The following is an 11,510-nucleotide window of genomic DNA, read 5'->3' as shown; positions in this document are numbered from 1 at the left end:
CTTTATCGGAGTCAACTACACATTAAGAAAGGCAATGTTTTAATTGCTTTTACATTTTTGGAAAAAACATCACAAATATTTACATTTAAAAATACTTAATTTTGTGTCTAGAGTGGTAGTATACATGTTGAATATACTCAGACATATTGAAGCTGGGGACAGATCTAGGATCAGCTTGTCCTCCCACAATCCTAACCTTTACCATTAGTGGGGAAAATGTACACCTGATCCACGATCAGCATCTAGAGGCAACTTCCCACTACTACCCATTTTGCAGAAATCAGATAGAGGGAAATGACACAAACAGGGCCCCCTGGAGGGCCCCAAAGGAGTTACCCCAGAACAAAGAGGAGAGGATGGACATACAGGGCTGAAATGATACTGGACAACACAGCTGTTTTTGGTTGAGTTAAAAGCCTTAATACAATAGATCTTACATTGATGCTGGATTGAAAAAATAAGAATTAGAATATGATAGGACAGATTACATAGAATGAATACATTTAGATATATGTGTACTTGTTGCAAAAGTCTATTGCAAAGACATACATATTACCTGCAATTGATGAGAAAGCTAAAGTTGGAACTCTACTATCAGACCTATCTCTGTGCCAAATGGCACCCTACTTCCTATATAGTGCACTATTTTTAACCAGAGCCCTATGGGGCCTTGTCAAAAATAATGCACTAAATAGGGAATAGTATGCCATTTGGGACACAACCTTTCCACTAGGCAAAGACATCAATTCAACGTCTATTCCAAATTGGTTCAACGTAATGACGTGGAAACAACGTTGAGTCAACCAGTGTGTGTCCATTGGGATGGTTGAACACTCATTCCCCCTCAGTAGGTCAACATTTCACTCCTCAAGGTAGTCAAAGCTGTCATCTAGTAAGTAGATCAGTCAGTCAATTGATTTGACAGAATAACTATTGAATTTCCCAATCGAGTCAGTGCCATTCAGTGACATCGGACTATTGCTGATTGTTTTCTAGCAGTATAGTTGAATATATACTTTCAGTGATATTATTACCATTATTGCATTCCAGCTTTCTGGAAATGTCAAATACAATATGTTTTTGCCTAAATGGTTTATTTTTAATACATAAAGGTCATACCTTTCCTCTCATAGAGGCCGAATCCTAACCTGAGATCCACTCACTTTACTCAAACTTTCACACCAAACTCCCACTGACATCAAGGTAAGAATTCACACCAAACTCCCACTGACATCAAGGTAAGAATTCACACCAAAATCAGTCAGTTACTTTCAGGGATCATCATGTCAAGTTTGGATTCTGCTCATTGTGAGTGAGTCGTAAAGCCAGGAGTTTTTCCAAACCATGTTTCCAGAACAGGAACAACTCTAGGCCCTATTTATAGGTTTATCAATCGTCATACATTTCCAGTGGGTTTTTTGAAGGTTGGTCGTAGGTGTTTGAAGGTTGGTTGTTGGTTATTTTAAGGTTGGTTGAAGGTTACAGGCTGCCGTAGATCCTCTTGATGGTCTCTCCCTCACCCTTCTCAATGATGCCCTTGTCAATGTAGGAGTCCACTTGTTGGTCCATGAAGTCCCTCAATTTGGACAGGTCGTAATCTGGAATAAAATACACAAGAATAGAGACAGATTACAATCTAATCTGGAAAAATGTGAACTAGGATTGTGTAAATCCTGAAACGAAACGTAGGCTGAAAATAATTAGCATGTCACATAATAGGAAAAGACACTGCATTCACACAGATTTGTCTGAAGTGCACAGTTCGGTTTTGACATCTTAAACCCAAATATATCATACTTTAACTATAACAATGATTTATTGATTTAAATGGTTATGCAACATCATGAGTAAGCTCTGGCCATCGTCTTTCAGTTTGAAAAAGTGTATTTCTACTGGTGTGGTGTTTAAGCAGCCGTAGATGAGAGACAGGTGCTTTCACAACAAGTAGTTCTGTTGGTGTTCAAACAATCATTCATCTGATAAAGGATCAGCATCCTATCAAGATACTATAGACTATACAGGTAAGTGTACATAGAAGGGGTGGGAGCTGGGAGGAGGTAGGAGGAGTATGGCGGAGGGAGGAGGAGTGTGGAGGAGGGAGGAGTGTGGAGGAGGAGTGTGGAGGAGAGAGGAGGAGTGTGGAGGAGGAAGGAGGAGTGTGGAGGAGAGAGGAGGAGTGTGGAGGAGGGAGGAGGAGTGTGGAGTAGGGAGGAGGAGTGTGGAGGAGAGAGGAGGAGTGTGGAGGAGGGAGGAGGAGTGTGGAGTGTGGAGGAGGGAGGAGGAATGTGGAGGAGAGAGGAGGAGTGTGGAGGAGGGAGGAGGAGGGAGGAGTGTGCAGGAGGGAGGAGGAGTGTGGAGGAGGGAGGAGGAGTGTGGAGGAGTGTGGAGGAGGGAGGAGGAGTGTGGAGGAGGGAGGAGGAGTGTGGAGGAGGGAGGAGGAGTGTGGAGGAGGGAGGAGGAGTGTGGAGTGTGGAGGAGGGAGGAGGAGTGTGGAGTGTGGAGGAGGGAGGAGGAGTGTGGAAGAGGGAGGAGGAGTGTGGAAGAGGGAGGAGGAGTGTGGAGGAAGAGTGTGGAGGAGGGAGGAGGAGTGTGGAGCAGAAAGGAGGAGTGTGGAGGAGGGAGGAGGAGTGTGGAGGAGGGAGGAGGAGTGTGGAGGAGGGAGGAGGACTGTGGAGGAGTGAGGAGGACTGTGGAGGAGGGAGGAGGACTGTGGAGGAGGAGGGAGGAGTGTGGAGGAGGGAGGAATGTGGAGGAGGAGGGAGGAGTGTGGAGGAGGGAGGAGTGTGGAGGAGAAAGGAGGAGTGTGGAGGAGGAAGGAGGAGTGTGGAGGAGGGAGGCGGAGTGTGGAAGAGAAAGGATGAGTGTGGAGGAGAAAGGAGGAGTGTGGAGGAGGGAGGAGGAGTGTGGAGGAGAAAGGAGGAGTGTGGAGGAGAAAGGAGGAGTGTGGAGGAGAAAGGAGGTGTGTGGAGGAGGGAGGAGGAGTGTGGAGGAGGAGGGAGGAGTGTGGAGGAGGAGGGAGGAATGTGGAGGAGGGAGGAATGTGGAGGAGGGAGGAGGAGTGTGGAGGAGGAGGGAGGAGTGTGGAGGAGGGAGGAGTGTGTAGGAGGGAGGTGTGGAGGAGGGAGGAGTGTGGGGGAGGGAGGAGTGTGGAGGAGGGAGGAGTAGTGTGGAGGAGTGAGGAGGAGGTTGTGATAATGATGGTGATATGGAGTCAAGCAGAGAGAACAGTCCATCTGTTCCTCTGGCTACAGTATGTACTGACAGAGAAGTGTCCATCTGTTCCTCTGGCTACAGTATGTACTGACAGAGAAGTGTCCATCTGTTCCTCTAGCTACAGTATGTACTGACAGAGAAGTGTCCATCTGTTCCTCTAGCTACAGTATGTACTGACAGTAAAGTGTCCATCTGTTCCCCTAGCTACAGTATGTACTGGCAGAGAAGTGTCCATCTGTTCCTCTAGCTACAGTATGTACTGACAGAAAGCCACCCTGTACCACTGCCTAGAACAAACACAACACACATGTACGCTAGCATGCACATACAGTACACACACACACACACACACACACACATCTCTAATGGAAGGAGCTGGGCCAGGGTAAATACAGTAAGTGGTGTGTTACCCAGGCAACCACTCTGTTTCCATGACTGTGTAATGTTGTCCCTCAGCTGTATTGAACAGAGAGAGAGAGAGAGAGAGAGAGAAAGAGAGAGAGAGAGAGGGGGATTGAGAGAGAGAGAGAGAAAGAGAGAGAGGGAGAGAGGGACAAGAGGGAGAGAGGGATAGAGAGAGAGAGGGAGAGAGGGAGGGAGAGAGAAACAGAGAGAGAGAGGGAGAGAGAGCGAGAGAGAGAGAGAGAGAGAGAGCGAGAGAGAGAGAGAAACAGAGAGAGGGAGAGAGGGAGAGGGAGAGAGGGAGAGAGAGAGAGAGGGAGAGAGGGAGAGAGAGACAGATAAAGAGACAGACAAAACAAACCTAATGGGTTTTAAATAAAAGCCTGCGTGGAGCTGATATTTCCATAATTCATTATAATGTCACTCAATAAATTGTGTTTACAATATACAAATGATACAGAAACAGATCAGAACATCCTCTCTAATATCTGTGGCTAATCTAAATGCTCTCTTATACACTATAGGCTGCTTTCCCAGACACAGATTAAGCCTGGTCCTGGACTAAAAATGACTTCAATGGAGAATCTCCATTGAAGTCCAGACCTGGGCCAGCCTTCAGCTGCTTGGGAAACCGGACCGATATGTACTGGGTGTGCACCAGTACACCATTTACAAACCGTTCCCTACACATTACAAACCGTTCCCTACACATTACAATCCGTTCCCTACACATTACAAACCATTCCCTACACATTACAAACCGTTCCCTACACATTACAAACCATTCCCTACACATTACAAACCGTTCCCTACACATTACAATCCGTTCCCTACACATTACAAACTGTTCCCTACACATTACAAACTGTTCCCTACACATTACAAACCATTCCCTACACATTACAAACCGTTCCCTACACATTACAAACCGTTCCCTACACATTACAAGCTGTTCCCTACACATTACAAACCATTCCCTTCACATTACAAACCGTTCCCTACACATTACAAACCGTTCCCTACACATTACAAACCGTTCCCTACACATTACAAACCATTCACAACACATTACAAACCGTTCCCTACACATTACAAACCGTTCCCTACACATTACAAACCGTTCCCTACACATTACAAACCGTTCCCTACACATTACAAACCGTTCCCAACACATTACAAACCGTTCCCTACACATTACAAACTGTTCCCTACACATTACAAACTGTTCCCTACACATTACAAACCGTTCCCTACACATTACAAACCGTTCCCTACACATTACAAACCGTTCCCTACACATTACAAACCGTTCCCTACACATTACAAACCGTTCCCTACACATTACAAACCGTTCCCTACACATTACAAACCGTTCCCTACACATTACAAACTGTTCCCTACACATTACAAACTGTTCCCTACACATTACAAACTGTTCCCTACACATTACAAACCGTTCCCTACACATTACAAACCGTTCCCTACACATTACAAACTGTTCCATACACATTACAAAGTGTTCACGGGACTTTTGAGTGACTTCACATCTCATTTCCATAAGTGATCATATCTGGGTGAATAGATCTTCTGGTGAATAACCCAACAGTGTCAGTACCTGAGGGAAGCTCACTGGCATACTCAAACAGGAAGTGGAACCTGTTTCCTACTGTGTGTGTGATAGTGTGTGTTTTCCTCTATGAGTAGCTCCATGTTGACAGGGCCCTGACTCTCTCTATTACCTCCCCATCAGATGTCTCCTCTCTGCCATCAGTAAGGACGAGAGGCCCTTCTCTTCCCAGACACCCACCGGACTGCCTGATTGGCATACTAATCAACCACAATGGGTACAGAGAGGAGACCTGCACTTCACACACACACAGTGGCAATGCCCTACGTAGGGCAGGTGGGACGAGGCCCCACCAAAATAATGGAGATTTTCATGCAATTCTGTTATTTCATGTCACAACAATAAACTGCATCATATCAGTTAGAAAACAATTTTATGGGCCTCCTGACTGGCGAGGCGGTCTAAGGCACTGCATCGCAGTGCTAGATGCGTCACTACAGACCTGGATTCGAGGTTATATCACAACCGGCTGTGATCGGGAGTACCATGGGGCGGTGCACAATTGGCCCAGCGTCATCCGGGTTAGGGGAGGGTTTGGCCCAGCGTTATCCGGGTTAGGGGAGGGTTTGGCCTGGGGGCTTTACTTGGCTCATCGCGCTCTAGCGACTCCTTGTGGTGGGCCGGGCACCTGCAGGCTGACCTCAGTCGTCAGTTGAACGGTGTTTCCTCCGACACATTGGTGCGGCTGGCTTCCAGGTTAAGTGGGCGGGTGTTAAGAAGTGTAGTCTGGCGCGTTATGTTTCAGAGGACGCATGACTCGACATTCACCTCCCGAGCCTGTTGGGGAGTTGCAGCGATGAGACAAGATTGGGGAGAAAAGGGGGGTAACATACAGTGCCTTGCGAAAGTATTCGGCCCCCTTGAACTTTGCGACATTTCAGGCTTCAAACATAAAGATATAAAACTGTATTTTTTTGTGAAGAATCAACCACAAGTGGGACACAATCATGAAGTGGAACGACATTTATTGGATATTTCAAACTTTTTTAACAAATCAAAAACTGAAAAATTGGGTGTGCAAAATTATTCAGCCCCCTTAAGTTAATACTTTGTAGCGCCACCTTTTGCTGCGATTACAGCTGTAAGTCGCTTGGGGTATGTCTCTATCAGTTTTGCACATCGAGAGACGGACATTTTTCCCCATTCCTCCTTGCAAAACAGCTCGAGCTCAGTGAGGTTGGATGGAGAGCATTTGTGAGCAGCAGTTTTCAGTTCTTTCCACAGATTCTCGATTGGATTCAGGTCTGGACTTTGACTTGTCCATTCTAACACCTGGATATGTTTATTTTTGAACCATTCCATTGTAGATTTTGCTTTATGTTTTGGATCATTGTCTTGTTGGAAGACAAATCTCTGTCCCAGTCTCAGGTCTTTTGCAGACTCCATCAGGTTTTCTTCCAGAATGGTCCTGTATTTGGCTCCATCCATCTTCCCATCAATTTTAACCATCTTCCCTGTCCCTGCTGAAGAAAAGCAGGCCCAAACCATGATGCTGCCACCACCATGTTTGACAGTGGGGATGGTGTGTTCAGGGTGATGAGCTGTGTTGCTTTTACGCCAAACATAACGTTTTGCATTGTTGCCAAAAAGTTCAATTTTGGTTTCATCTGACCAGAGCACCTTCTTCCACATGTTTGGTGTGTCTCCCAGGTGGCTTGTGGCAAACTTTAAACGACACTTTTTATGGATATCTTTAAGAAATGGCTTTCTTCTTGCCACTCTTCCATAAAGGCCAGATTTGTGCAATATACGACTGATTGTTGTCCTATGGACAGAGTCTCCCACCTCAGCTGTAGATCTCTGCAGTTCATCCAGAGTGATCATGGGCCTCTTGGCTGCATCTCTGATCAGTCTTCTCCTTGTATGAGCTGAAAGTTTAGAGGGACGGCCAGGTCTTGGTAGATTTGCAGTGGTCTGATACTCCTTCCATTTCAATATTATCGCTTGCACAGTGCTCCTTGGGATGTTTAAAGCTTGGGAAATATTTTTGTATCCAAATTCGGCTTTAAACTTATTCACCACAGTATCTCGGACCTGCCTGGTGTGTTCCTTGTTCTTCATGATGCTCTCTGCGCTTTTAACGGACCTCTGAGACTATCACAGTGCAGGTGCATTTATACGGAGATTTGATTACACACAGGTGGATTGTATTTATCATCATTAGTCAAACATTGGATCATTCAGAGATCCTCACTGAACTTCTGGAGAGAGTTTGCTGCACTGAAAGTAAAGGGGCTGAATAATTTTGCACGCCCAATTTTTCAGTTTTTGATTTGTTAAAAAAGTTTGAAATATCCAATAAATGTCGTTCCACTTCATGATTGTGTCCCACTTGTTGTTGATTCTTCACAAAAAAATACAGTTTTATATCTTTATGTTTGAAGCCTGAAATGTGGCAAAAGGTCGCAAAGTTCAAGGGGGCCGAATACTTTCGCAAGGCACTGTATATATATATATATATATATATATATATATATATATATATATATATATATATATATATATATATATATTTTTTTTTTACTTTCCCATGTATTGTCACTTTCCCATTGTATTGTCACTTTCCCATTGTATTGTCACTTTCGCATGTATTGTCACTTTCCCATGTATTGTCACTTTCCCATGTATTGTCACTTTCCCATGTATTGTCACTTTCCCATGTATTGTCACTTTCCCATGTATTGTCACTTTCCCATTGTATTGTCACTTTCCCATGTATTGTCACTTTCCCATGTATTGTCACTTTCCCATGTATTGTCACTTTCCCATGTATTGTCACTTTCCCATGTATTGTCACTTTCCCATGTATTGTCACTTTCCCATGTATTGTCACTTTCCCATGTATTGTCACTTTCCCATGTATTGTCACTTTCCCATTGTATTGTCACTTTCCCATGTATTGTCACTTTCCCATTGTATTGTCACTTTCCCATGTATTGTCACTTTCCCATGTATTGTCACTTTCCCATGTATTGTCACTTTCCCATGTATTGTCACTTTCCCATGTATTGTCACTTTCCCATGTATTGTCACTTTCCCATTGTATTGTCACTTTCCCATGTATTGTCACTTTCCCATGTATTGTCACTTTCCCATTGTATTGTCACTTTCCCATGTATTGTCACTTTCCCATGTATTGTCACTTTCCCATGTATTGTCACTTTCCCATGTATTGTCACTTTCCCATTGTATTGTCACTTTCCCATGTATTGTCACTTTCCCATTGTATTGTCACTTTCCCATGTATTGTCACTTTCCCATGTATTGTCACTTTCCCATGTATTGTCACTTTCCCATGTATTGTCACTTTCCCATGTATTGTCACTTTCCCATGTATTGTCACTTTCCCATTGTATTGTCACTTTCCCATGTATTGTCACTTTCCCATGTATTGTCACTTTCCCATTGTATTGTCACTTTCCCATGTATTGTCACTTTCCCATGTATTGTCACTTTCCCATGTATTGTCACTTTCCCATTGTATTGTCACTTTCCCATGTATTGTCACTTTCCCATGTATTGTCACTTTCCCATGTATTGTCACTTTCCCATGTATTGTCACTTTCCCATGTATTGTCACTTTCCCATGTATTGTCACTTTCCCATGTATTGTCACTTTCCCATGTATTGTCACTTTCCCATGTATTGTCACTTTCCCATGTATTGTCACTTTCCCATGTATTGTCACTTTCCCATGTATTGTCACTTTCCCATGTATTGTCACTTTCCCATGTATTGTCACTTTCCCATGTATTGTCACTTTCCCATGTATTGTCACTTTCCCATGTATTGTCACTTTCCCATGTATTGTTGTTTTGGTACATTTTTGTTCAGTAAGGCAGCTCCAAAATGCAGCTATTTCAGTCTCGCTGAGAGGAGAGAGAAGAGACAGGGTAGATAGGAGAGAGGATATAGGAGAGAAAGTAGAGAGTGGAGAGAGAGAGTGAAGAGAGAGAAGAGAGAGGAGAGAGAGAGGAGAGAGGGAGGACCTGCACTAAACACACACAGCCAAAATAACAGAGAGAGGAGAGAGAGGAGAGAGAGGATAGAGGAGAGAGAGAGAGAAAGAGAGAGAGCGAGAGAGAGAGAGACAGAGACAGAGATAGGATAGAGGAGAGAGAAAAAGAGAGAGAAGGACCTGCAAAGACACAGCCAAAAGAAGAGAGTATACTGTATATATAGAGAGGAGATGTATCAAGCGTCTCAGGGTGGGAGTACTTTTTCCCTGTCCATGTAATCGTATTCTTTGTGATCTAAAAGGCAGAACTGATCCCTAATCAGAACTCCTACTCTTAGGTGATTGATAAATACGGTCCCTGGACAGTACACTCAGGAGAGAGAAAATACACTCACCATAAGAATATCCTAAACATATCTATAACTAATTATACCTCCAATATAACAACAAACTATATCTAAGTGTCTGTCTTTATGGCTGTACAATAGACAGTTGATTGGTTATTTAGGAGGTCCCAGTGGTCCTCCACACCAGACAGTTGGACTGGGCTGGTCTCATACCAATGCAATCTACTCAATTAACCACCAATGGGAACTGACGGAACACTTGGCTGACCGAATCTGCTTCACTCTTATTGACCAGTGGATGTCTACAGGATTACATTAAGTAAATGAAACAATGGCTGATAGTTGCAGTGTCATAACCAGGAAATTCTCTGGTCTGGGTCCTCTGCTGTGAGGGTTGATGAGGGTAACTGGGAGTAGATACACACACACGCACACATGCACACACACACATCACAGTAATTAGGGCAGCAGACTCATCAAGTCTGTGTCCCAGTTCCAAATGGCATTCTAGTCCCTATGGAATGCACTACTTTTGACCAGGGCCCATAGGGTAGTGCCAGTAGTGCACTATATAGGGAATAATGTGCCATTTGGGATGCATGCCAAGCCTTATCCATATTCATGAGGTGTGGGGGTAACGCAACGCATCACCCACCAAGCTTATTTTAATTGCAAATCCAGCTGGACAAAGCAGACTTTAATTGAACTATTCTTCAGTGTGTCGCTACAGACTTATCTGTGACCAGACACAGTTTGCAGTAGGAGGGGCGGGCGGGTGTGTGTGTATGTGTGAGTGTGTGTGTGTACTAATGTTGGAACGTTAGCTGAAACTGTACACTGAACAAAGGGACTGTTTGGGTCCTACAGAGATTGTATAGATTCTCCAGACAGACTCTACGAACAGCATAATGGACAGCAGCCAGCCCTGTTGACTCCAACACCAATCCTATACCAGACAGACAAGAATCTGTCTGTCTGTCTCTCTCAATTCAAGGGGCTTTATTAGCATGGGAAACGTGTTTACATTGCCAAAGCAAGTGAAATAAACAATAAACAAAAGTGAGCAGACACAAAACAATATCAACAAAAAATGATTAGAATTACTCAAAAAGTTTTAAAATATAGACAAGTGTTATATTATCACCTATGTACGGCATTTTAGAAATGTGCCTCTCTCTCTCTCTCTCTCTCTATGTGTATATATATATATATATATAGTTGTCTTACCGTCTTTGCCCTCGTCTTTGTTGTGTTTCTTCAGCCACTCAATGTTCTTCCTGATGGCTTCCAAGTAGATCTCAGACTTGCCTGGGTGATCTATAACAGAGAGGGAGGTAACAGTTTGAAATGTTCATTCAAATTGTTCAACTGAAATGGTTACTCTGGTAACATGTTCGCTGCAAACACAATCCTTCTTGAACTGGCCTCTGGTCTCAGTGGACGGCGCTTCTTCCTTGGTTGAGTCTTTCAGGTTCTCATACTCCTTCTGCATCTTGGCCGCCTCTGCCTTGGTGTTGTCATCGTCCTCTGGGGTCTTCCCTGCAACACAGGCACAACAACAGACAGTTACCACCAACCAAACTCAACCCGACTGAACCCAACTCAACTCAACCCCACCCCACCCCACTACACCCAACCCAACCACACCCAACACAACCACACCACACACAACCTAACCCACCACACCACACCCGACCCAACCTAATCCCACCCAACCCAACCCAACCTAACCTAACCTAACCAAACCAAACCTCACCCAACCCCACCCCAACCCAACCCAACCCAATCCAACCACACCCAACACAACCACACCACACACAACCTAACCTAACCCCACCACACCACGGCCAACCACACCCAACCCAACCTAATCCCACCCAACCTAACCTAACTCCACCACACCCAACCCAACCCAACCCCACCCCCCCACACCCAACCCAAACCCCACCACACACAACCCAAC

General features: G+C 44.5%; 1 protein-coding gene across 2 annotated transcripts in view; it reads right to left on the bottom strand.

Annotated features, from left to right (window-relative positions):
- Positions 1–22: 22 nt before the first annotated feature.
- Positions 23–11,510, bottom strand: part of LOC110526920 (secretogranin-3) — a 31,311-nt gene continuing 19,823 nt past the window's right edge. For both annotated transcript variants that reach the window (XM_036963859.2, XM_036963861.2), the window contains exons 10-12: positions 10,973–11,086; positions 10,775–10,864; positions 23–1,598 (exon numbers count right to left, since the gene is read on the bottom strand). In XM_036963859.2, coding sequence (XP_036819754.1) covers positions 1,480–1,598; positions 10,775–10,864; positions 10,973–11,086 — 323 coding nt within the window. In that variant the 3' untranslated portion in view covers positions 23–1,479. The remainder of the gene's footprint in view (positions 1,599–10,774; positions 10,865–10,972; positions 11,087–11,510) is intronic.

This window comes from Oncorhynchus mykiss, chromosome 26 (assembly GCF_057628025.1).
Source record: "Oncorhynchus mykiss isolate SJ-2025 chromosome 26, ASM5762802v1, whole genome shotgun sequence".
In the NCBI taxonomy this organism is placed as follows: Eukaryota; Metazoa; Chordata; class Actinopteri; order Salmoniformes; family Salmonidae; genus Oncorhynchus; species Oncorhynchus mykiss.
Note: the sequence above shows the minus strand (reverse complement) of the source record. Positions and strands in the feature narration are given on the sequence as shown.